This window comes from Lissotriton helveticus, chromosome 3_1 (assembly GCF_964261635.1).
Source record: "Lissotriton helveticus chromosome 3_1, aLisHel1.1, whole genome shotgun sequence".
NCBI classification, from domain to species: domain Eukaryota; kingdom Metazoa; phylum Chordata; class Amphibia; order Caudata; family Salamandridae; genus Lissotriton; species Lissotriton helveticus.
Window position 1 is genome coordinate 980,975,015 of NC_136061.1, and position 27,437 is coordinate 981,002,451.

The 27,437-nt window shown below is 51.0% G+C and overlaps 1 protein-coding gene across 6 annotated transcripts in view; it reads right to left on the minus strand.

Moving 5' to 3' along the window:
* Window positions 1-27,437, minus strand: part of PCNT (pericentrin) — a 1,333,356-nt gene that overhangs the window by 510,716 nt on the left and 795,203 nt on the right. For all 6 annotated transcript variants that reach the window (XM_078681435.1, XM_078681433.1, XM_078681434.1 and 3 more), the window contains one exon: window positions 19,348-19,508. In XM_078681435.1, coding sequence (XP_078537561.1) covers window positions 19,348-19,508 — 161 coding nt within the window. The remainder of the gene's footprint in view (window positions 1-19,347; window positions 19,509-27,437) is intronic.

Consider the following 27,437-nt stretch of genomic DNA (forward strand, 5'->3'; position numbering starts at 1 on the left):
CTGCCCCCTGGCTGTGCTTGCTTCCCTGCCCCCTGGCTGTGCTTGCTCCCCTGCCCCCTGGCTGTGCTTGCTACCCTGCCCCCTCCTTGTGTGTGTGGCTCTGGGTGTGTGTGTGGCTCTGGGTGTGTGTGTGGCTCTGGGTGTGTGTGTGTGGCTCTGGGTGTGTGTGTGTGGCTCTGGGTGTGTGTGTGTGGCTCTGGGTGTGTGTGTGGCTCTGGGTGTGTGTGTGGGGCTCTGGGTGTGTGTGTGGGGCTCTGGGTGGGTGTGTGTGGCTCTGGGTGTGTGTGTGTGGCTCTGGGTGTGTGTGTGGCTCTGGGTGTGTGTGTGTGGCTCTGGGTGTGTGTGTGTGGCTCTGGGTGTGTGTGTGTGGCTCTGGGTGTGTGTGTGTGGCTCTGGGTGTGTGTGTGTGGCTCTGGGTGTGTGTGTGTGGCTCTGGGTGTGTGTGTGTGTGGCTCTGGGTGTGTGTGTGTGGCTCTGGGTGTGTGTGTGTGTGGCTCTGGGTGTGTGTGTGTGCCTCCCCCTGACAGGTGTTAAGTGATCGAGGGAAGTGTGGGCAAGTCACTGTTTGTTAGAGGAAGGGGTGTTACGAGGTGTGGCACTTTTACCCCTACCTTTGGAATGGTTTCCTCTATACCCTACCCTAAAGAAACCTCTAGAGGGAAAGGATTGATTGTTGCCTTTATAAGAGGAAGCATTTGGGTCTGAAGATGTTGTTTTGGACCCTGCTCTGTAAAATGAGCTGTGAAAGGAGCCTCTATTGGATGGGGACTGAAGAGCTCCCATGGACTTTGCTAATCGTTGTCCTTTTTCATCTTTTCGAAGGATTCGTCGACTACAGGACCAAACAGGTGTTCTTTGTCAAAGGGGGTGTTCAAAATGGACTGTTGAACTCCAGGCTTAAACCCGGAGATCCTAAGCCATGCATGCCTTTGGAGGAGAATGCTAGAACTGATCTCCCTAGCTTCGGTGTCGACTGCGTCTAAAGCACATCAGATTGAGGAGTTGGAGAGGAGTTTTACCTCTTCAACTAACTGCTGTGCCTTCGTTTTTTGTTCATCTGGGAGGTATTGGAGCAGTTGCACCCGCTCATCCCAGTATCTAGCTAGTACTCCCTGTGTGTTTGCTATGTGCCAGTGGTTAGTGGCTTGAACAGCCACTCGTTTTGCTGAGGCATCTATACGTTTCGACTCTTTCTCTGGAGAAGGTGCAGCCACAGAGGTTTGAGAGTAAGCTCTGGACACTTCTAGGGAGTCAAGAGGTAATTGTCCTTTTAGAAAAACAGGATCTGATGGTGGGGGTATATATTTTTTGTCTACTCTTGGAGTTAAAATACGTGCCCAGCCAGGGTCTTTAAAGATATCAGCTACATGCCTCATCAAGCCTTTAAGCATAGGGATCATTTGACTTGACCTATATGCGAACTCAAGTGTTTCAAATGAAAAGTTCTGTTCTAATGTCTTTATGTAAGGCATGCATGATACTCTGCTGTTCTAGCAATGAGCAGTTGGAAAGCCATATTATCTTCTGGTAGTAACGGCTTTGCAGGGTCATTATCTACTGGAGGGTCAATGGTGTAATCTTTCCATGGGTCTACTGGTAAAGGATTATCATCACCACCATGATCCCCATCTGGATCTGTATGTGGAGATCCCTGGGGTGTTATGTGTAAGGGATCTTTTATTAACTGTGAAGATAGTGGAGGTAGAGAGGGTTATGGGGCAGGATGAAAAGGGCTGGTAGCTATGTCCTTCTTTAGATGAATCTTATTGGTAGTGTCCTCTGAAGTAAGTTTATGTTTTGCTGGTGTTTTCGCAGATATATGTCCAGTATCATGATTAATATAACGCCTTTTCTGTTTAGGATCCAATTTGGCCTTTAGATTATCTAAAATTGGTTCTGGAGGCTCAGCGACACTGTCTTTAGATTTCGGCGTCAAAATGGACTTGTCTTTGGTAGTAGAAGGTTTCGGCTCCAAAGCGTGTTTTTGTTTCGAAGCATGGGGGTTCGGCTCCAAAGCATGCTTTTGTTTCAAAGTGGAGGATTTCGGCTCGGAACTAGATTTGTCCTTGGAGACTGGTGGTTTCGGTTCTGAAAGTAATTTCGGAGCCGTAAGGCTTGACGGTTTGTTTTGGTGCCGAGCCGAGAAGCGGTGCGTCGAAAACATGGTCTCGGTGCCGACCTTGGCCAGAAGGCAGAGGTGGTGCCGTAGCCTTATGTGTTTTGGAAGAGGATTTAGGGGGCAAGGGGTCATTGGTACTCATGGCACCTGGTCACAGAGGCACGCCTTCGGCTCCAGATCGATCTCGAGCTGGGAATCTGACTCTGGAACGGAGAAGGCCTCTTCTTCAGCGCCGCATGCTTTGATCTCCTCTTGCTCAGACTCTTTCCTGAAGATATCCAAAGTTGTTAGATGCTTTGACATTGCATCTCTTGTTGTCGAGACAGACGATTGCGTAGTCTGCTTGGATTTTACACTTGTCACAGTCGTCCACTTTTTGCGGAATTGCTGATGTTCTTTGACTGAGTGTGCCCTGGGCTCCTGCCAATCAGGTAACCAGGGCATGTGTTCCTTCCCTAAAACTGCATTGAAGCCTAAACCCAATTGGAATCTCTGGCCACATGTCAGCCCCTGGTAAATGGTAGCATAGGTACCAAGGGCACTGTGACCAGAGAAGGTCCCTAAAAGCTGCAGACTTTTTGTGCCACCCTTAGAGGCTCGGTGCCCTGACACACATACACACTGCCTTTGCAAGCTGCGTGTCTTGGTGCAGAACAAAACAAACAGTCGACATGGCACACATGGCTGTGTGCCATGCCCACAAAACACTGCCCTGGCATACATCAGTCACCCCTCTAGCTGGGTGCCCTATGCCAGTGGTGAGCATGAGCCCTGTACCCCTACAGTACCCAGGTCCATTCCTGGGCACTGTAAGTACCAACCAACTCCCAGTGACCTGACTGAGTGGCTGCCACCACCAGATATGTTACTTGACACCTGGGTCGAGAGCTTGCTGCTCTCGGGTGCCTGAAACAATGCACATCCTTGGACGAGGTGCCAAGCCTCCTCCCCCAGGATGGGGAGGGTTCACGAAGGAGAAGCTTCAAAGGCATACCTCCTTTGTGAGCCTCTCCAGACCACTTGCTGTACTCAGCAACTGGTCCCCACTGGTTCTACCCCCCACTTTGGGCAGGAGACCCGGCGGGAAAAACAAAGTGAGGAAGAGAGGTTTGCCCACCTCTGCCAACTCCACCCCTAAGGTGAAGCACAACCATCTTGCCCCCCTCCCACTGGAGAGTGGCAGAATAGGGAGTGTACCCACCCCAGGGAAGGGCCCATTGGTCCCTGACATTTACCTACCTGTAACACCCCTAAATTTAGTATTTAGGGGCACCCTGAACCTTCCTTCCTCAGATCGAGCAGCCACAACAAAAGAAGGACGAGAAGCAGTGCAGAGGTAACAAGAGGATGACGCCCACTGACTTTGCCCCAGCCCTACAGGCCTGTCTCCCCCTCTAACCTGCTCCTGCAAAACCCCGGCGTGTCCAGCGGCCAGCAACCTCAAAAAACCCCAGAGGGCCAGCCTGCATTCACTTTCCAAGCGGTTTCTCCCGTGAACACCGGACGTGTTTAAACTGCAGCTTCTGGTGCCAGCCAGAGACCGCAAATCCCGCACACACTGCATCAGCCGAGCCCGCCCCGTGTTTGAGTGAACAAACACCACGAGGAGGTCCCCCCGACGATCCTGACCCAAGATCTGATTACCCCTGACCTGCCTCAAGCTTCCAGACGATGCCTGTAGCCTCAATTCAGAGGACCCCCCCCTACCGCGACAAGAGCGGGGAAGAAAATCCGACGTCCAAAGGCACCCATGCACCCAAAGTCCCACAGCCTTGTGTGCCCCACCCAGCAGTGCCTAACCATCCCTCTACATCCCAACTTACTCCTCGAAGTGGTGGTCACTCCTGGAAGATCCTCATCCCCGAGCCTGCAGTGTTTTTGTCCCGAAGAATCCCCATTGAAATCAACAGGGCACCCGACCTCAAAACAGCATCCTGCACCCGGTTGTCCTAGCGCTGTTCAGGGTGCCCCTTTGGTGCTAACTGGGTTCCCAACTCGACCTGAGCTTAACCCTAGGAGCTTTGCTCCCACAACCCTGTGGCCTGCTTGCCAGCCGCCACCAACCAGAGCCCCCTATCCTCCATAGGATAACAATGGGTCTCAACACTCTGCACCCAGCCGCCCGAGTGCCGCTGAGGGTGCAACAACAGTGCATCACTGACCCTGGCAGACCCTTCAGTCTAACCCCAGAACCCTAACTCAAAGAAACGATTGCTTACCTCGAAACCAATAACTAATTTTTCCTCATAGGAAACTTTTTGGGCGAAAAAGTGTCAGTGTCGACTTTTGAAAAGTACAAATATTCCTTAAAAATCAGCCTTATAACCAAAACGCATTTTTCAACTGTTTTCAGGAAATGTCCCAGTGCTGAATCTAGGTATCCAGCACGAAGTAAGAAAAAATATCGATAACCTAACTTACCCTCTAAGTGAATTTCCTCCCATAGGATAACATTGGTGATTCTATGTGAAAAAGTTTCCAAGTGTCAACTTTTGAAAAGCAATAATATTCTTTAAATATCGTACCAAAACGCATTTACTCACCTGTTTTCAGGAAATATCCCAGGCTGAATCTAGGATTCAGTCCTGTGTTAGCAAAAGTAATCTGAAAAGTAATTAACTGCATTTCACTTAAAAAGCCCATTCATTTGAATGTACTATACATGCAATGTGTTGCAAACTGCTTACATAAAACTAACTAAAACCAGTACCCTGCAATTTTGAACTGTGTTCATACGAGTAATTTACTACTGCAAAGTATATTTATGCATACCTGTACCAGGCTTGCTTGGTTCTAGAAATCAAACAGTATATTTTTTATACAAAACAAATGGCCTAGAGTTCAGTTCTTGAGTGTGTGGATTCATTTGAGTGTGTACATCAAATGCTTTACACTGTCCTCTGACACTGCCTTACTGCTCGACCAAGCTACCACTTTGGAGAGTAAGGTTCTATCTTTAACCTCTGCCAAACCTCTGGAGACCCTTGGACTCTATACACCCTGTATATATATCGAGCCAGTTTCTTACATCCTCCTTGTGCTCCGGGGAGAGGCACAAGTTACAAACTTGCTGTAGGTCTGTGAAAGGGTGCTTCATGTGGAACCCAGGACAGAATTGGAATGGAGTCTGTTCCATCGGCAGAAGGCTGGACCTACATGGCTAGGCCAGACGGCCTCCTACGAGCTTTTCGATCGGTAATTGAGAATTTGAAGAGCAAATCGATAGTTGGAGAACAGGAAATGTGTACGGAAACAATACAGTCATGGGTAGATTGGATTGCAAACTGAGGGGAACCCTAAGAATGGTTCAAACTGGAGCGCAGCAATGCACGTTTCAAACCGATGGCAGAAGAAAAACAATCTGACAATGGAGTCGATGCCCATGCGCACTATTACCGAAAGGAGTATTCATCTTACCTCGTGACTTGCAAACATCCGGACCAACACTAGATGGCAGGAGTATGCAAAGCATGTGCATCTACAGCCCACATGCTTCGAACTGTATATTGCAAACCTTTCACAAACCGCACCAAGGTAAGAAATTTAAACCAATAAGTTTTCGGGCAACCGCAGAAAAGTTAAAAGAACTGATAAATATCCTTTCACTGTCCTAAGAACAGCACAAAAACCAACACATAATGTGTCTCAACCAGATGGTGTACCACAGAGAAAAGCCCCTTCCATTCCAGTACTTTCTGACACACGGTTCACACTCCCCACACTGCCCTGCCTGTTGCAGTACCACATGGCTGCAATGTTGTCTGTAAGTACCTGCACCAGCACTTTGAAGGACCTCCACTGGAGACCAAATGCCTTTAATCTCCATCCCTCCCAAGTGGCTTCCTCAAACCAGCAACAATGTATCTGTGACCAGTCAGCTCTTGGTGGGGTTAGGAGAGGGGCCTGCCGCTGATTCAATGGAGGTCCAGAAACCACCACTGCAGGACGCTGAAGAAACCCTGTGGAAGATAGGAGATTGGAGAGGTACCCCACCCGTGGATACCCAGGAACCAGGATAACTACACCAGGGAAGCTGGGTGCGTAGTGACATCGGAAACCGCCGTAGACCACAATGGACTTAAATGAAGATGCCGCTGGCGAAGGTGGTGAAAAAGTCCGGTGGAATCCAAGGATGGGTTCTTAAAGAGGAGTACCTGCAAGCAGAGGGGACATAGTCTATGCCACCCGGAAGTGACCAGAAGGCACGGAAGAACAATGACCATCAAGAAAGGAAGATGCAGGAGTGAAGACGGAGACCCTGTAACTGCAGCTGTGAGGACCAGCAGCCGTTCATCAGCTGTCCTACGTCGGAAGTCAAGAACAAGCCTTGTAGGCAGCAACAGACGTAGAAAACGAACAAGATGTATTGTTGGGACCAGCAAGGTCCGAGGGACTCACCAAGTGTAGGAGAGTCAGAGCAGGCCTTGACCAAGTAGGGAACCACTGAAGCCAAAGAAGACCCTCAAGAGGACCCACAGGCCGAAGGCACTGGAGTCGCAAGAGAACATCGAGCAACTCACCAAAGATGCAGGCCCACGGTACAGAGGATGCAGTGAGAATGAAGATCTTAGCAGAAAGAGATGCTAGAGACTGGAGCTTCTTGTAGCCCTAAGATCTCTGGAGGACAGTCAACAAGCCTTAGTAACAGCAAGTTGACATGGTGCACAAGTGTTCTGTTCCAGCAGTTTAGACGTGGGATACTGGCCTCAAACTTGCTGAGAAGTCAGTGCATGCCTTGAGGGAGTTGCAGAACCACACTTGTGTTTCTGAGCCTTTCGGGCCCATGAGATCTCAGGAGCAGCAGATCAGTCAGCTTTGTTGCAGTGCCAGGAGATGCAAGGGAGTGACTACTTCACTCCAAGGGAGATTAATTTGGGTGTCTTTGATGCCCACAGGCCTGGAGAAGAACCTGGATGAAGTATAGGCACAGATGACACGGAGAACTGGCAGGATAATGAGACCTGCAGGAGTCTTCCTTGATGCAGTCTCAGTTCCAGGTGAACTTCAACAAAGTACAAGTGCCCAGACGGTTGAAGATGAAGTTGTGTCAGACTTTAATCTTGGCCCAAAAGGAATCTGAAGAGCCACCCACAGCTAAGCCCTTAAGTACCCTAGGGAAAGGCTTGGGACAATTCAAGGATCCTTCTCAGGAAGGGCCGGACAGAGGGGAGGCTACTCCCATGTCCTTTGTTCAGTTTCGCACATGAGCAGGAGCAAACGGCTTTCTGAACTGGTTCCAACTGGAGTATGAAAGAAGAGCACCAAATGTACGAGTTACTTACCTGCGGTAACAATGTAGATGGTAGAGACAATTCTAGCCGCAGGTTCCTTCACGTAGAGTTATCCCCAGGCATGAGAATGGATCCGGAAATTTTTTCTGCCACAGCACTCCGTCGCGCCGGGGGGGCGGCACAATGTGACTGCACCCTGTCGTCCGCGTTCGTGACGTCAGCGAGGATACATAAGTCCGACCCCGGCGTGCCTATGTCAGTTTTCTTCGGGAGAACTTTCCACGTCACAACACGGAGCGATCACAAACAAAACTGTGAGAATACTGGAACAGTGTGCGAAAACCCAGCTATACAGAAGGGAAAAAAACAAATGGTGAGGAACAGCACCATCCAGAATAGTGCCAGATATTAAGGCACCAAGACATGGAATAAAAGAATAGAGTGTAGCTACAGTGAGCAAGGTCGTAACCAGCATAACAGCCTCCTTAGAGGCAGAAGCCATGTGAAAAAGGGCACAGCAGACAAAGAAGTCTGCAACCATCGCCCAGAACCGAGAAGGGTTCCTAGCCAGAATGGAAGAGCAGTGACAAGTCATCCCCCAACCACACCAGCACAGGGGTTGGGGGTGGGGAGGGTACTTGTAAACGAACTGAGGGGCGAGACAAAGCCAGGGGGCCTCACCCCAAGGACTGTCAGAAAGAGTCAGAAGTGCAAGCAAACCCAAGGAAGCAGGGCTTAACAACCCTTACATTGGAGACCAAATGCATGGGCGCACAAATACCCAGGCATTCGCCCTCCAATCACCAAAAGGGAAGGAATGTAACAACAACAATGCGAGCATCCCCCTAGGGAGGGAGTAAGAAAAACGGACACCCGCAGAGGACCATCGCCCTGAAGCAGACGAGTACAGAAGAGGGGTCCTCGCAGAAACGGGGAGGAAGGGCGTGTCATGAAGGAATCTGCGGCTAGAATCGTCTCTACCTGATACATCGTTTCCGAAGGCAAGTAACTCGTACATCTGATAGAGACTACTAGCTGCAGATTCCTTAATGTAGAAAAGATAACCCTAGCCATACCCAAGGGGAGGAGGGTCTGTGAGGACCTCCCCAGCTTAAACGAGCACAAGACCCCCAACAGGGGACCAGTCACAGGGACAGGGAAAAAATAACCCAGTCCACCGCAACAGGGGAGGAGTCACAGGCCCGAAGCAGAAGAGAACCTCAGCATCGAGGAAGAACACCAGCCCCAAGGGGATGTGTTAGAACGCCAAAGAGGCCATCCAGCCTTCAACAACAGGAGAAAACAAGGCAATACAAAGGAGACCAGAACACCCCAAGCCCAGTGAACGTACCAGGAACCTCCATCGGAAGTCCCAATGGTACAGGCGACACAGAGGAGTACCGAGGGAGAAGAGCTACCCACAGACTCCAAGGAGAAGAGGCAGAAGCGCAGCATAGCCCTCCACCGGGAAACGTACCCAGTGCAGAGGGCAGCCGAGCCTGTCATAGTTCATAGTCACATAGTTCATAGAACAGCGCCTCAGCAAAAAGGCAGAATAAGAACAAACTCACAATAACCACACAGGACAAGAAGCAGGAGCGCCAGGGCCCACGCCAAGGTCTCCGGCCACAGAACAGAAGAGCAGGTGGGGCAGCCGCTAATAAGCGCCACGAAACTAAACGCCCAGACCACGTCGGGCTCAGAGCAAGGGTAAGGTCCGAACAACCCCAAAGGGGACCGCTCCAGACAGAATCAAACCACTAAGAAGTGCGATCAGCTATAAGATAAGAGGAGAAACAAGGAGGACGGACCAGGCCGAAACACAGGAAACTATTCCCTCAGAAACATCAGACAGAGGACCAGAGCAAATGGCAGGCGAAGGGCAAAAAACACCGCAGATGGTCAAGCCCCAGTAAGGATCAAAAGCCGCACCGTAAGCAACACCAGGATGGGCGAGGAACCCGCAAGGGGAGCCCACACCCTCCAAGCTCAAGACAGGGCTATACAACAGCTAAATGTACCCCACAAAGGGTAGGACACGTCCCAAGAAAGAATGGGAACCACTCTTAGGGAAAAAACAATCCAGCATCAGAGAACAAAACCAAAGACCTGCGGCAGAAACCACAGAACGCTTAGTAATCAACCAAAAACACCTAGTCGCACAAATTACTACTTGTGTAACGATATATCTGTAGGAGACATTAGTTAGTGATAAATTCCTTACCTTAGAATATCCACAGGCGTCAGACTGGATCCGGAAAATTTTGCGTAGCAATACCCCTGCGCGCCGGCAGGCGTCGTCCGCGGCTCCGCGTCCGTCGTCGGCGTCGTTAGCGCCGGAATGACGTCGGAGTACTTAGACGCCGCCCATGCGCGCTGACGTCAGTTCTGATACACAGCTTTTCCACGCCAGACACGCAGAGCCATGATAGAACCAACACTGGTGCCATGAAACTAGGGCCCTGAAAGGGGATGACCTTAACACTAGATATCGGTTCGCAGAACGGGGAGGATGGGTGGATGGGTAAGGAATCTATCACTAACTAACGTCTCTTACAGATATATCGTTACACAAGTAGTAACTTGTGCATCTGAAAGAGACACGTTAGTGATAGATTCCTTACCTTAGAATAGATACCCCAGCAATACCAACCCCGGTGGTGGGTCTGCGAACCAATAATCACACCAGAAAGTCCTGGAGGACGGAACGGCCAAAGAAGCCATCCCTCCGGACTTGGCTGTCCAGGCAATAGTGTCTTGCAAACGTGTGCAGCGAGGCCCACGTAGCTGCCTGGCAAATGTCCTGCAAGGGCACTCCTCGGCCCAGGGCAGTGGTAGTCGCCGTGGACCGTGTGGAATGAGCCCTTGTTCCAACAGGTGGCTCCTTAGCCAAGGAGTAACACGCCTGGATACACGAGATGATCCACCGCGAGATGGTCCGCTTGTGCACCGCCTTTCCCTTCTTAGCGCCCACGTAAACAACAAAGAGTTGGTCATCCACCCGGAACTGGCGTGTGCGATCCAGATAGTAAGAGAGCGCACGTTTTGGGTCCAGACGGTGGAGCCTCTCTTCCTCTTTCGAGGGATGCGGAGGCAGAAAGAAGGTGGGCAAGGTAATGGACTGCCCGATGTGGAAGGCCGTGACAACCTTGGGCAGGAAAGAGGGTCTCGTCCGCAACACAACCTTGTCCGGATGGACAGAGAGGAAAGGAGGTGCTGGGCAAGAGAAAGAAGGAAGAGGAGAACCTCAGAAAGGGGTGCAGAGAGTGGATCCACAGCCTTTGCTGTGCACCATGTCACAAATCTGTTCCACCTGCAGGCGTATACAGACTTTGTGGAGGGACGCCTGGCTGAGAGAATGACATTACAGACTTCGGGAGGCAAGTCAAATGGCCTCAACTGTCGCCGCTCAATCTCCAAGCTTGTAGGTGGAGACTGGACAGGTTCGGGTGGAGGACCGTCCCCTGCTGCTGCGACAGAAGGTCCTACCGAAGAGGCAGACGAATCGGGGGATCGACTGACATGCTGAGTAGCTCAGGATACCAGTATCTTCGTGCCCAGTCCGGAGCCACGAGGATAACCTGGGACCGGTCGCGCCTGATCTTCAGCACTCTGGGCAGAAGTGGTATAGGCAGAAAGGCGTACAATAGACCGCAACTCCACTCGCGGCGAAAAGCGTCTCCGAGCGAGTGCCGCCTTGGAAACTCCAACGCGCAGAACTGATGACATTGCGCGTTCTCTTCTGTGGTGAATAGATCTAACCAAGGCTCGCCCCACAAGGCCTTGCGCCACGTCCGAGTTCAGACGCCATTCGTGATCAATCATGCACCGACGGCTGAGTTCGTCCGCCCTGGCGTTCCGAGAACCTGCCAGGTGTTGAACCACCAGGGTCACGCCCTGATGTTCCAGCCACTGCCAGAGGCGCAGAGCCTCCTGGCATAGGGTCCACGACCCCACCCCGCCCTGTTTGTTGCAGTACCACATGGCGGTGGTGTTGTCTGTGAACACCTGCACTACACTCCCCCGGACAGAGGGGAGGAATGCCTTCAGCGCAAGTCGGACCGCCCGCAGCTCCAGAACGTTGATGTGGAGCCGAGACTCCGCCGGAGACCAGAGGCCTCTGATCTCCGCCGCTCCCATGTGGCCCCCCCAGCCCAGGAGGGACGCGTCCGTCACAACCACGTGCTCCGGGTGGGGTAGGGATCTGCCACTGACCCAATCGCGGTCCGTGAGCCACCACTGCAACTGTCTTGCAGTCCCCTCCGAGATCAAGACATGATCGGACAAGTTGCCCTGATGATGGGCCCACTGAAACTTCAGGTCCCACTGCAGAGCCCGCATCCGCCACCGGGCGTGATGCACCAGAAGGATGCAGGAGGCCATCAGCCCCAGAAGCCGCAGCGTCAACCTGACCGAGACTCGGGATAAAGGCTGAAAGATCGGAATCAGAGCCTGAATATCCCGAACCCGCTGTTCGGGAGGATAAACCCGAAACTGCGCCGAGTCTAGAACCGCTCCGATGAAGAGGAGCTTCTGAGAGGGACACAGGTGCGACTTCGGCACGTTGACGGAGAACCCCAGCAAGTGCAGGAGGTCGGCCGTAGTCTGGAGGTGGCTGACGACTGTCTGGGGCGAGCCCGCCTTCAACAACCAGTCGTCGAGGTAGGGGAAGACTACCACCCCTAACCTGGGCAGATGAGCTGCGACCACCGCCAACACTTTCGTGAACACCCGTGGGGCGCTGGTAAGGCCGAAGGGGAGCACAGTAAACTGAAAGTGCTCGTGGCCTACCGTGAACCGCAGGTAACGCCGGTGGGCCGGCAGGACGGGGATGTGAAAATAAGCGTCCTGCAAGTCCAACGCTACCATCCAGTCTCCAGGGTCCAGGGCAGCTAAGACCTGAGCCAAAGTCAGCATCTTGAACTTCTCCTTCCGGAGGAAGCCGTTGACGTTTCGTAGGTCCAAGATAGGGCGTGGGCACCCTTTGCCCTTCTTGGGTACCAGAAAGTAGTGGGAGTAACAACCACACCCTACTTCCGGCCCAGGAACGCGCTCGATGGCCCCCTTGGCCAAGAGGGCCGTGACTTCCTCTTGCAGAAGTTGCAAGTGATCCCGCGACACGCGGTGGAATGGCGGTGGCGTGGCTGGAGGGGTCGCCTCGAAGGGGAGGGAATAGCCCCTTCGGACGATTTGCAGCACCCACCTGTCCGACGTGACAGTCAGTGCCCCCCACTGGCGTCACATGGGCCTGAAAACACAGACTAGGAAGGTTTTGAGGCAGGAGCTGCGGGGGGAGCGGTGGACTGGCCTTACCGGTGTCCCCGACCGCCGCCACGGCGGTTTCCACGGCCGTTTCCACGGCCGCCACCGCGCTGTTGAACATTCTGCGGAGCGTGGCTGGCAGCACATGTGGGGGCGCCCCTTCCGTGGCCACGAAAGGAGCGAAAGGCACCCGATTGCTGGCGTGTGGCCGAGAGGCCCAAGGACTTGGCCGTAGCCCTTAAAACGCTCAAGGGCATGGTCTGCCTTGTCGCCAAAGAGACGACGGCCATCGAAAGGCATGTCCAGAAGACTGGCCTGGACATCGGCCGAAAAGTTGGCGGACCTCAACCAGGCGTGGCGTCGATCCGCCACCGTCGTTGCCATAGCCCTGCCCAGTGAGTCCGTGGTATCCAGCCCACACCCGATCGAATATTGCGCTGCATCTCGGCCTTCCAGAAGGGCTTGGGCGAGTTTAGCCCGGACCTCCTCCGGACATTGTGGCAGCACGTCCGCGACCGTGTCCCACAGGGTGTGGGTGTAGCGGCCCAAGAGGCATGCGGTAATGACAGACCACAGTCCCAAACTCAGGGACGAGAACACTTTCTTCCCGAATTGTTCATACCTCTTGGATTCCCGATCGGGCGGAGCAGTCGGGAATGCGGTCTTGGAAGTGGAGGCCTGGATGACCAGGATCCCGGGGGTGGGATGGGTGGACAAAAAGCAAGGGTCGCCCGGGGCCGGGCGGTAGCGTCTGGCCACGTTCCTATCCACAGGCGGACCTGTGGTGGGCTTGGACCAAGTGCCCACAAGAACGTCACACAAGGCCTCATTAAACGGCAGCAGAGGCTCAGTGGAGCTTGCCTGCTGTTTAAGGACCTCAGTGAGGAGGTTAGTCCTCACGGCCGCGACGGGGAGCTCAAGGTGCAAGGCCTTGGCCGCCCTCGTCAACACTACACTGTAAGTAGCCCCCTCCTCCGTAGCCACGGTGGGAGGGGAAGACTAATCCAGTGTCTGGCGAAGTGTCAATTCCACTGGCCTCTCCAAGCTCATATGTCCAGTCCTGTTGAGCCAGAGGGTCCACAGACCCCTCACAATCACCCTCGTCACCCATCTCCTGCAGAGCAGGGTCAACAGACAGTGCCGTTTCAACGAAATAGAAATCTCCAAAGGCCGTCGGAAGCGGCGCCCAGCAGCGCCAGATCCGGACCGAAGGGAGGATTGGGGACAGCATCCATAGTGGGCGCCGGGAGCGACACCCTCAGGGCCGGCGCCGGCGACGACCCGGATCCGGAAGCGGATCCAGTGAGGACCTGCGGCGCCGGGACCGAAGTCACCGGCGACACCGGGGCCAAAGCACCCAACGGCGTCGGAGCCGAAGCATCCGACCAGCTAGGCCCTCCAGCCGGGGTCGTTGGGCCCGGAGGCGCCACAGGACCCGGCGGAGAAGGAAGGGACCTCATGGCCATTAGGTACCGTTCGACCTCCTCTGGCGTCGCGCCATGCCCAGGGACCCGAAGGTGTGGGGCATGCGGCGACGCCTGCGACTCCGGAGCCGCGTGGGTGGTGTCACCCGAACCCCTGACCGCATCGTGCGAGCGCCGGGGTGGGTCGGAGGAACGATGACGTCTCTCCGACCTCTCATGCCACTTACCTGAGGACTTGGATCCTGACGACCGATGTCCACTCCTGGAGCTGCGAGGACTCCGACCCCGCGACTGGTCCCTCGACCTCCTGTGGGACCGGGACCTGGAACGGCGCGGGGCAGACTGCCGGAGCTCGAGTCGCTTGCGGGACCGCTCCCGCCTAGCCTTAGACGTCAGGGCCCGGCTGTCGGTGCAGGTGCGGTCGTCGTGGTCGAGGCCTAAACACTTGAGGCACCGGCGATGGGAGTCGGTAACCGACATCAGTCGGTCGCACTTGGAGCAGGGCTTAAACCTGGGCATCCCTACCGGCACCGTCGGAGTCGAAGACTCGAGTAGAGAAAAGATCAAAAAATGACTAATGGGTAGAGCTTCTCCGGATCTGCGCCAAAAAAGAGCTGTGTATCAGAACTGACGTCAGCGCGCATGGGCGGCGTCTAAGTACTCAGATGACGTCATTCCGACGCTAACGACAGCGACGACTGACGCGGAGCCCCCTGGCGGCGCGCGCAGGGGTATTGCTACGCAAAATGTTCCGGATCCAGTCGAACGCCTGGGGATATTCTAAGGTAAGGAATCTATCACTAACGTGTCTCTTTCAGATACCAAAAAAGGGGGGGATGAACCAGCAGCCAACTGAAGAGAGGAGCTAACCTAGGACCCCAAGGGCACAGTAACTCACAGAAAGTGTAGCCGCCACTCCAAAACCCAAAAGTAGAAGCAAGTGGAATAACGCCTCCCACCAAGTCCCAGAGGGTCAGTAAAACAACCTACTGAGGAGGAGGAGGAGGAGGATGAGGAGGAGGAGGAGGAGGAGGACTACAGAGCCCCGCAAGAGGACGCTGAATGCCAGAGTCTGCATGAGTATTAAACAGCAGGACCCCGTCAAAAGGGAGGTCGACCAGACGCTCTCTAATATTTTCAGGAAAGACAGCATCACGTAGCCAAGCATGAGGATGAAGAGCTACAGAAGTGGCCATAGCATGGCCAAGAGCATCAACAACATCCAAAGCCGCACGATGAATAAACGCGGCAAACTCTCTACCATCCAACACATGGCTCTGCAGATCAGCACCGACACCCTCATGAGAAAGAAAGGACTCTACAGAATTCCACAGGCTGGAAGTAGCCCTGGGGAACACACAAAGTGTTAAGTGCTCGCAAGGAAGCACTGGAAGAAGCGAAGACATTACTTCCACATGAATCTAACCACTGGGCCTCCCAAGACGGAGGAAACAATACCACAGGCAAACACGGATAGGCATTTCGCGTTAAAGCGCCTTGAGTAGAAGGGTGGAAAGAAAGATAGATTGGGTCGTGCGGAGCAGGAAGGTGGCGATGCAGCAGTGCCTGAGGCACCGGATTTCCTGTGGCAGGGTGCCCCCAAGCTCCCATAAGAGAATGATGGAGCGAGGCTTGAAAAGGAAGGAACAACTCCCGTCCACCAGAGCCCTGGTGGAGAATCTCCAAGAGGTTGTCTGTAGGAAATGGAGTGACAGGTTCACCTATCCTCAGAATACCAGCAGCCGTGGAAATAGCCCGAACAAAGGCAACACTGGCCTCAGTTGGGCGCCGCGGAGAGGAAAGTAACTCCTCCGTGGGTGACGGTTGCAGACTGAGCCGCCCATCCCCAAGTCCAGGGGGGAGCGGCAAGCCCCGGAATAGAGGAGGATCCACAGAGGAATGGGGAGCCTGAGGGGCCCCAGGGGAGGGCGGAGAGGCCGGTGAAGAAGCCAGCCGCAAGCCACGGAAAGAAGGGTTCGAGGATTTAGGCCGTGGGGATGGCGAAGAGCCTTCCCTGGAAGATGCTGGTGAAAAGGCAACATGGTGCCATGTCTCCGGGAAGGAACACAAACAGATAACAGGCCTCTGGAGAAGAAGGGACCTCAGGAGACGAATCCAGAACCAGACACCGGTGCAGCTCTGTGGAGTCTGCCATTAGCACCTGATCGGCGTCGACCAGCGCCGGAATGGGCCTCCGTGGCGCCGGGCCGACTCGTGCCACCACGTGCTTTCCAGGAGAATGAGACGAGGCCGACGCTGAAAAGGCGAAAGCGCGGCACCGAAAAGGTGCCGGCTTGACCTCAGACGGGGCAGCCGTCCGCATCAAGGACCGAGAGGGACTCGGGAAGGCGCCCCAGGTACCGGCCTCCACCAGAGGAGGACGGCTCCCGGCGCCGGCTCGACCTCTGGTGAGGCAGCCGTTTGCTCGGAGGATCGAGGGGGACTCTGGGACAAGCCTGGACTCCCGGTGATCACCTGTGACACCACAGGGAGCCCCGTAGGTATTTGAAGCGAGGCAGGGACACTAGGTGTCGAAGAGGGGAGCCCTTAAGGACTACATCTCGACAACGCCACCCTCCTACGACTTGAAGCCGAAACCTTTGGGGTGACTCCATGGAAGTCCCCGTGCAAGGCAAGGGATCCGCAGACATCTCAGGGGATGGAGGAAGGGCCAAAGAAGCCTGCAGAGCCGCAGTGTAAACTCATTTTGGCACTAGTCTCCTCCCGCCAGGTAGGAAGGGGACAGGCGGGGGCGCCTGTCCCTGGGGGAGCCGGCGTCCTTCGCGGAAGGAGGACGGAGCCTCGGAGACAAACTGAAGGACCTACCAGCCGGTGAGCCACGCCCAAAGGACCGCTGCGAAAGGCGATTCCGCAGATGAAACCGGCGGCTCCTTGCCTCCGAGGTAGGGGACGGACGCAGGGATGACACTGACCTGGCCGAGTGCGCCGACAGCAACTTCATCTGGCGCTTTCGCCGTGATTTAGGCTTAAGGTGCTGGTAGGCGTCGCAACTCTCCGAGTCGTGGTGCTCACCCAGGCACCACATGCAAATCGGGTGAGTGCACAGGAGGTACACGTCTTGAATCCCGAAGGAATTCGCACACTGTTCCACGTAACGCCAAAGCGTGAAATGAAGGCCTGAAAACAGGCCAGGACACAATCCAGATCCGCGTTGCACGTGGAAATAGAAAAAACTGACGTAGGCGCGCCGGGGTAGGACTTATGTATCCTCGCTGACGTCACGAACACGGACGTCAGGGCGGAGTCACGTGGTGCCGTCCCCCCTGGCGCGCAGAAGTGCTGTGGCAGAAAAGTTTTCCGGATCCAGTCTTACGCCTGGGGATAATTCTACGTTAAGGAATCTGCGGCTAGTAGTCTCTATCAGATGTGCCATTCAAAGCAGTCTGGTGGCGCTGGCAAGCGCCCCCACCACAGCCCAATACACAAAGTCCTGTCTGGAAGATGGTCATACCTCCCTGAGGCAGGAAACCTATTGTTCTACCTTCCCATGCTTCAGCTCAGCAGCAGGAAGGCAGAATGTTTTTTTGTACTTGTATAGCGCACAGCTACCCGCAGTGGGTTTCCCGGCGCTTGTACGAATACCGCAAGGGGACCCTTCCTGGCTTTCCCTGTGAAGTGTCCACTCCTGGGCACCCCCATGGTGCAGAACAGGCATCCCTCGCGTTGTGTGGGCCGTTGTGGAGACTAAGCAAGCTATTGCCCAGAGTTGCAGCGTGGGACCCATGATCAGAATAGGCACTGAGGCGGGAATATCCTGTCAGGGGAATTAATGAGCCCGAGACCCGCCGAGGCGGGAATCGAACCCTGGTCAGAGCTCTGCATCGAGGTCTGCCTGCTCTAACCATTGAGCCACACTTCTCCATCGAATCGTGCCTGTGGTTGGCAGCAGCACTAGCTTGCTGTTAGACCCTTAAAGGCTGATGTCGGGAATACAAGGGGGAACGCTAGGGGAGCTCCCCAGTACATGGGATCCTACATCCAATACTAGAATCAGGGTTTGGGTAGGATTCCAACATGTTTGATACCAAACATAACTGGTTTCAGTGCAGCCAATATATAGATAGACATCTCATATTTTACTTGATATCCACAAAATATATATTAAATGGCTGAACGCACTCACAAAGCCTGGAGAATTGACTCCAGGGTTTGTAAAGGGGCACTGCTCATGCAGGGGCACACTCGCACTTGTACCCAAGGAACCTGACTTCAGGATTGAAAGGGTTGCCTTAGGAGTGACTTTTAGATTTTAAATGCAGTGACCTTAGATATAATGAAACATATCTGAAGAAAGGCGAAAAATATCCACTTAAGAAGATATATGCTCCGGGGTCCCGGTAGGTGGGCGGGACTATTCAAGTGCTTATGACTTTACATGGAAATTCCTTACAAGAGAAGTGCAGCAGAAGCAGTCTCGGTGTCAGGGGACCAGACCTAAGAGCTCCTTGGCAGTATAAGGGTGGGTGGCGTGAGGGCCACTGGTCCGGATGATGGGCGCGGTCCAGGCGCAAACGGGTGCAGATGGCGTTGCCTTTGACACGGCTGCGCTGCGGCCTCCATTCAGTAGGTCCTGAGGGAAGGGCAGGGTTCTCCGTTGCAGAAGGCAGGGAAATGTCGGGAAGAGGAAAGACCCAAGCAGAAAAAGGCAAAATAAAAGGCAGAAAACAAGCAGAAAAAGCAAAACGGAAGGCAGAAAAACTAGCAGAAAAAGCAAAAGAGGGCAAAAAACAAGCAGAAAACTGGTCACTGAATTATGAAAAAAAGTCAATGACCAGTTTGCTCATAGATGAGAAATAACCGAAAAAAATATATAATTATTTAGAAGAACCTGTATGAATAAACAACATATTCCGCCATCTCAAAAGCCTTATTGGCAAAGAAAAAAGCATCTGAACTACAGCTACAATTCATAAGATCAACCATATGGTGCATAAGTTAGGCATTGCTTAAAAGCCACATGGTACTGCTAGAAAAAAAGATTCAGATTCTTAACTCTACAACTGGGAAATGTTTAAAGAAGAACAATCCACAGACACAAATTATCTGGTAGATGCGTGCTGTTTTGATGACAAACTGAAAAATCTGTAAAACAATAGAAACAGACGTTTAAAGCCACTTTAAACATCAAAATTAAATTCTGACCTCCCTACTGCTCATTAGCCAGTCATAGGCAAAGTAAGCCTTTAAATGAAAACCGTTTGCCAACAAAGACTACTGCCCATGAAATACAATACCCTTTCACTTCTTGTACATTAATAAAAATAAAAATAAAACCAATCATGATTATTACCTGAAGCTGTGGAGAGAGATTTCTTGTTCTGGGAACATGATTTCCGTTCTTTAAGTCTGCAACTACTTCTTTGGAATCACGGTCTGCGAGAATCTCCGCCTTTGGTTGTTCCTCTCTCTCCTGCTTCTCATCTAACAAAGCATTGGAAGGCAAACTGGGACCTGCACATGAATGACAAATTGAGGCACTTATGAGGAATATAGCAGTGTAGGAAGCTGGCTCTTTATATGGTATACCAAAATGAGGTACACAGTGCAAAGAGTCCAGGTATTCCCTTACTAGTGGACAGGGGCAGTCGCTACCAATCCCAAGGTGCTCTCCTAGAGATAGTGTGGTTGAGCAGCCTTAGGCCTATCAGAGGGGAGTGTTAGACATCTGAAAAATAAACACACAGTCAATAAATGATGCACACAACTGAATAAGGAGATTCCAACCAAGATAGAAATTCATTAAGTTTTCAAAAGTCGCCATTTTGTGCAATTTTCAGTAACTGCAATGTTATCCCATGGGAGGAAAAACAAATATGGCACACAGGTAGAGTCCAGTGACTTATGAGACAAATCTCCTGGACTTAAGGTGAGTATGGGGCAAGGTCCAAAGCAGCACCAGTAGGTCAATTCCAGCAGCCCTAGGGCGCCGGTGCAGTGGTGCAATACATCGGATGCCCAATGTTAGCCTATGGGGAATTGTTCTTCATGAAAAGAGGCTGCAGGTGTGGACTCGCCTGTGAGAGAAGCTAGATCTGCATACCCAAGGTGGTGGGCTCTTTGAATCTCCTTGCCTTGGAATGCTAATTTGCAGGTCATCCTGTGGGAGGGAGTGTAAACACCCTCTGCGGGATAGGCTTTGCTTCTGACCTCCTAAGAGTAAAGGCCTCACCCCTGGGGGTCAAACTCATCTGTGGTGGCAGGCTGGCTAGGACCTGTCAGTCAGCACACCAGTAGTTGGTAGGTTTTCAGGGGGCACCTCTAAGATGCCCTCTGGGTGCATGTATTAATAGATTCGCCATTGGAATCAGGTGGGATTATTAATACAAGGTGTTTGATACCAAACACCTTTGATTTCAGTGAAGCCATTATGTAGCCACATTCATTTAAAATGGCTTCCCTGATCACCTGTACTGGCAGTACTTGAACTGACCAGCACATGGACAAATCTGCTCATGAAGATGTGTCCACACATGTAATATAGTGCACCCGGCCTTAGGCCTGTAAAGCCTGTTGTAGGTGTGATTTACCTATACTGAATGCAGTGTCAGCTAGCATGGTACACAGGAATGTGTAAGGAAAGTGATAAAATGCAATCCTATTTTTCTCAATGTAAACAACTTTTTAAGTAGGCTCAATGGCAAACACTTGCGTGCTGGCTTGAAATTTTCTCTGCCCCGGTAGCACAAATGAAAACAAGTTACTTACCTGCAACTACAGTTATCCAGTATTGGTATCTTTCATAGATTCACATGCCTGAATCATTCCCCGTCGTAGAGGCGGGAGTCCCACGGTAATAATACATATAAAATCAGTGCCTTAGAATAAAATTGTAGTAGGCTGACAAGACAGTAGGCCCAAAAGGCCCAAAGCTTAGTAGCCTATCTATCCCATTATATGAAAAAGAGCTGAAAACAGCTCCAACCAATCAGATGCCAGCACCCTCTAGAACCTTCCCAGCAGAGGCAGTTCTCAGATTTTCTTAGCACAAGTGAGAAGTAGGTATCCCCATTAGAGAACTGTCCTACCGGGGAGGAGGGTGGATGCATGTGAATCTATGAAAGATACCAATACTGGATAACTGTATTTACAGGTAAGTAACTTGTTTTCTTATCCAGTATTGGGGTATCTTTCATAGATTCACATGCCTGAATCAGGATAGCAAGCAGTAAGCCTAATAATGTCGTTTGCGGAAGGTGGGAGACAAAGCGTAAAACTACATATCCCCCACACATCCAGAAGGTTATAGAGCAGTAGAATATGTAAATAAATATAAATGCAGAAACGTTCTGAAATGAAATAATTATAGTCAGGTAACATACTTCATATTAAGAAACAGTATTTGACCACCAGAAACATTACAGTGAATATGATTATACTCATACATCATAAATGCAATAAGAGTCATTTAAAAGTCTAACCTTAATGAAGGAGATGTTGAAGAACAGCTTGTCCCACTGCTGAATCGTCCTGCGACGCAGATTGTAAGCAGTACTGCTTTGTGAACGTGTGGACATTTTTCCATGTCGCAGCACGACAAATGTTCTCCAGTGTGACCCCAGCAAATAAGGCTGTAGAAGCCGACATAGTTCTGGTGGAATGTGCTTTCACCTTTCTGAGCAAAGGTTTGTTGGCTTTATCATGGCAAAATTGTATGACAGAAGATAAACATCTGGCTACGGTTGCTTTTGTCACGGCTTGTCCCATTGTGGCTTGTCCATAAGTGATCAACAGCTGATTAGATTTTCTTATATCCTTAGTTCTTTGAAGGTAGAACTTCAAGCAACGTTTCACATCAAGAGAATGCAAAGCCTTTTCTGCCGGTGTGATTGGATCCGGGAAGAAGGTCTTTAGCTTTACTGGTTGGTTCAGGTGGAATCGAGACGGTACCGTAAGAATTAATTTTGGATTTGTTCGCAAAGTAACGTAATCCTTAGAAAAATGTAGGAAAGGTTCAGAAATTGTGAAGGCTGGATTTCACTAACCCTCCGGGCTGAAGTGAGAGCTAATAAAAGAGCCACCTTCCAGGTTAAAATTTTTAGTTCAGCCTTGTGAATTGGTTCAAAAGGTCTCCTCATCAATTGAGATAAAACTGTATTGAGATCCCATTCTGGAGGTGGAGGTCGAATTGGAGGAAAAGCTCCAAATAGCCCTTTTAGAAATTGTTTGATAAGTGACGAAGAACAGAGTGATGGCTTGTTAGAACTCTTTCTGAATCTAGACATCGCAGCGAGATGGACTTTGATAGATGAGAATACTAGACCTGCTTTAGCTAGTGATAGTAAATAGGGAAGGATATCCTCTGGTGAGGCCTGAAGAGGATGCACATTATTTGTTTCGCACCAATGACAGAAGCGCTTACATTTAAAGTGGTATGTTTTGATAGTACTTTGAGCGCGGGCTTTAGATCGAATATCTCTACAGTCCTGAGAAATTCTGAGATCTTTGAATTCTAAGAAGTCAGTAGCCAGGCGTGCAAGTGAAGCGATTGTGGATCGGGGGGAAAAGCGTATGCATAAATCCCTTTACCATCGCATGGACAGGGCATTCCCTCTTGATTCCTGTTGAGGAAATCTGCTGGCGTAATAAAGGCATTTGCTATTCTGTTGTGTTGCAAACAGGTCTAGAGTTGGTGTGCCCCGCATTCGGAAGATCCTGTTCACCTGTACTTGTTCCAACTCCCACTCGTGGCAACCTGTGAGATCTGCGGAGGATGTCGGCTAGAGAATTTTGAGTTCCTTTGACATGCTCCGCTCTGAGGGTTATGCCATGCTTGATAACCCACTCCCACATCTCTTGAGCTTCCTGCAATAGGGAGAGAGACCTCGCCCCCCCTTGCTTGTTGATGTAATACATGCTAGTGGTATTGTCCGTACGCACCAGCACTGAGGAGTTCGCAATTCTCGTAAGGAATGCTTGCAGAGAGAGAAAAAAGGCTCTCATTACGAGATGGTTGATGTGCTTTTGCTGATATTGTTGAGACCATCGTCCCTGAATTTGAAGGTGTCCTCCCCACCCCTCCATAGATGCGTCCGTGGTCAGGACAAACTCTGGGAAAGTGGCCGGGAACATGAGACCCGGAGACAGATTGCTTCTTTTTGACCACCAGTGGAGAGCGTGTATCATTCTTGTGGTCACCTTTATGGAATCGTCAAATGACCCTCCGGCCTGCTGCCATTGTCTGCGCAGCTCTTCTTGCAGCGGTCTCACCCTGAGTCTTGCAAGCGGGACTAAACTGATCGCCGAAGAGGACATCCCCAGAAGAGAAGCGAATGTTCGGACAGAAACTGACTTTTTTCTTGAAATTAACCTTGCCAGGCTTTGTAACTTAGTCTGGCGATCCTGTGACAAGAACGCTTTGCATTGTTGGGTGTCTAGTGTTGCTCCCAGAAAGGTTAGAACTTGGAGGGGATGCAAATGTGACTTGTTGGCATTGAGAGTAAGTCTCAGATTTGAGAATAGATGAAGGCAACTTTTTACAGCCTGTCTTGTAGCCCGTTTTGATGGACCCTTGAGCAGCCAATCGTCGAGGCATGGGAAGACTTGTATTCCCTGAGACCTCAGTGTGGCAGAGACTGGAGCTAGACATTTTGTGAATATTCTTGGTGCGGATTTCAGCCCGATCGGGAGCACCTTGAATTAAAAGTGGACGCCAGCCACCGTGAATCGTAGGTATTTGTGATGTTTGGGATGTATAGGGATATGGAAGTAAGCGTCTTCCAAGTCCAGAGAAGCCATAAAGTCCCCTTCGTTGAGGCAGCTCAACACATCTGCTAACGTCACCATCCGAAAACTCTGTTTCTTCAGAAACTTGTTGAGTATGCGCAAGTCGAGAATCGGGCGCCACTCCCCCGATTTTTTACTTTTGAGAAAGAATCGAGAGTAGAATCCTTTCCCTTTTTGCGAGACTGGAACTCTTTCTATCGCATTCTTGCGGAACATGTTTAAAGCTTCTTTGAATAGTAAGTGAAGACGAGGGGAAGGGGGACCCTTGGGCGGGGTCGTAGTTGGTTTCTTTAAGAACTCCAGAGTGTGCCCTCTTTGAACAAGGTCGAGGACCCACTGATCTGATGTGATGTTCTGCCATTGTTGGAAAAAGGCCGAGATCTTCGCGCCCACAGGGAGGGGAGACGGTTCGACTGGCGTCCGGCAAAACTCATTGTCGTTTATTTGAGTCGCGGCCTTGATTGCTCGATCGCCGGCGTCCGCCTTGACGAGAGAAATTGCTTAAAGATGATTGCCTGTACGAAGACTGGTAATAAGGCTGTTTATATTGAGACTGGCATTGTCTGTTTTGCTGATTGTGGCAATTTCCCCTCGAGGAAAATACATGACCCCTTGATCCTCTGAAAGATCCTCTCTTATACTGCCTGGTACCCAGCGACTTAGCCGTGTCCGTGTCTGTCTTGATGGTCAATAAAGCGTCATCTATATGCTTACCAAAGAGTGATTCCCCATCGTAAGCCATATCTAATATTTTAGTCTGTACCTCAGGTCTAAAGGAGGTTGCTCTGAGCCATCCCTGGCGTCTGAGAACAGCAGCTCCTGCTAGCTGTCGAAAGTTAGTGTTTGCAATATCTAAGGCGCAGTCAATTATTTCTGATGCAGCCGGTTCTCCTTCGAGCACTATCCTTCGTGCTTCCTGCTGGCGATCTTCAGGTATCAGCTCTAAGAATTCCGATAACTCTGACCACATCTAGCGGTCATATCGTGCCAAAATTGCCAGAGAATTAGCTGCCTTGATGGATGATGCAGCATTGGTGGAGAACTTTTTTCCTATCAAGTCAGATCGTCTGCCCTCTTTATCTGGTGGAGTTGATATTGGGGTAGACAGATTTTTTGACCTCTGTTGTGCAGCCTGCAAAATTACAGAATCAGGACACGGGTGACCTACCAGACAAGATGGAGTATCTGGTGGTGCCCGGTATTTATTTTCGATTCGAGGAAGGACAGCAGAAACAGAGACAGGCGTCTTCATAATCTTAAGACCTTCCTTCCAGATAAAATCTATAATAGGTATAGCCATGGTGATTTTCCTATACCCTTCTTTAAAGTCGTGAAGAAAACAATCAGATTGCTCAATAGTGACCGGAAGTTCAAACCGCGTAGCAGCCCTTTGCATGATATTATGAAAGCCACCAATTTCCTCAGGTGGTGAGTCAGATGGTTGCGGTACAGGAGGCGAAGGCATGGGGATTACATATTCATCCCAAGGATCTCCAGGCACCACATCATTAGGCAATTCGCCTTCCTCTCTTTCATCCTCATTTGATAGCGAAGTGTCCGGATTTCCTTGTGGTAATGGCTCTACAAGGTGTCTTGGTGAGGTAGGCTCTTGTATCGGTGGTGGTGGCGTAGGTGTAACCACCGGTACAGTAGGTACAGTGGGAGTAGAGGGTGTAGGTGGTAACCTCTGCAGATAGTCGGCCAACAAGGCCGGTAAATCCTGAATCAATGAAGGAGAAAGATGACTTGTGTCCTCTGAACGTGGAACCCTATGTGACTGTCTATGATAAGGCGTAGACAAGTCTTCTTGGTAAAAATGCTCATGGAAGTCGTCCTCTTCCTGACATTTTATCTGTAACTGGATGGCGTGCAACCCCAAAAGGGCCTTCCTCCTCATCGTCATCTTCATCAGATTCTTCTTCCTCTACATATGTCTCCAAGATGTGTGAAGGGAACAAAGGAGAAATATTGGTATAGTCTTGCCTATGGTACTTTTTTAATTGACTGAGTGTGAGTAAAAGGCGATGCTTGAGACACTTGAGGTAACACAGACCAAGATTTCACAGGTGGACTCTTGGTCATAAAAGGACTCTTCGTCGACATGGGCGTCTTGACCAATGGAGCAACAGCCGACTGTCATTGATGGGCTCGTCGTCGATGGGCTCTTCGTTGACGAGGCCGTCGACAGGGCCGCCGTCGATGGACTCTTCGTCGACTGGGTTGCCGTCGACGAGATCTTTGACGTTGTCGGGCTCTTCGTCGACGAGGACTTCGACAGGGTTTTCGTCGACGAGGACTTCATTGATGGTACTGTCGTCGACAGGATTGACGTGGATGAGGTCGTCGACGGTGATTTTGATGAAGGAGTAACAGAAGAAGATTCTTTAACCCCAGAAGTTTTCTTAGAAGCAGAAACTTTAGATGACACAATAAGAGAGGTTATAGCTTTTGTAGAGACCGTAGATGAAGAACTTGAAGCAGAAGAAGTCACAGAGACTGTGTGAGAAGACACCAGTGAAAGAGTCTTGACCTGGGCTTTACTCACTGTTTTAGTAGCTGAAGATTTGGCAGACTCGGAAGGCGGAGATAAAGGTGATCCAGAAAGAGGTGAAGACAACCTCTTTGTTTGTTCTGAAGCTCTATGAGAGGATTTATGATGTTTCCTCCCCTCAGGAGAAGAGCTGTCTCTGGATCTGGCTCTTTTGCTGGAAGTAGAGGCCCTGTCCTCATCATCCGTAGAAGACGATTGGAGCCATAAAAGAACTCTTGCCTCCCTGTCCCTGATGGTCTTGGCAGGGAAGGTTCGACAAATCCTACACTCCTTTACAATGTGATTAGGATGTAGGCAGTAGATGCAGTCTTTATGCTGAGCAACTACATGGACCCTCTTCTTATCACAGGTCCTGCAAGCCTTGAAGAGAGCTTTCTTTTCAGACATCCTGAAGGAACAAAGAAGAAAAACTGAGTAGACACTCAGGGAGACTCCCTTCCACACAACGTGCAGTGAAAATCTGAGGAGAACTGCCTCTGCTGGGAAGGTTCTAGAGGGTGCTGGCATGATTGGTTGGAGCTGTTTCCAGCTCTTTTTCATATAATGAGGTAGATAGGCTACTAAGCTTTGGGCCTTTTGGGCCTACTGTCTTGTCAGCCTACTACAATTTTATTCTAAGGCACTGCTTTAATATGTATTATTACCGTGGGACTCACGCCTCGGCGACGGGGAATGACTCAGGCATGTGAATCTATGAAAGATACCCCAATACTGGATAAGTATGGTTTCAAAAGTGTCTGGTACGCCTTACGCCCCATGATCAAGCTGCATAGCCATGCAAAAATATTCAGAAATCAACCAGCAAGAATCCAACATTTTGTCCATAATCTTTATGTTAATTCAATTTCTCCATGTTTTTTTCAAGTTCATAATAGGAACAGCGTATTTCCTGTCTTTACATGTCAAACAATGCCCAATCTTGGTATGTTGGAATGCTTAGCACATCCTTGGTAACCCATTGCATTTCGGGCATAGATAGCGCATCGTAAGGGGTAACAAACACAAGGCGAGCCGATCAGAAATTGTAAGAGACTACATGAAACATGTGTAAAACATGTATTCAAAAATGTAAGAGGAAATGAAGAGGTGATAACTGTGCTCAGTGT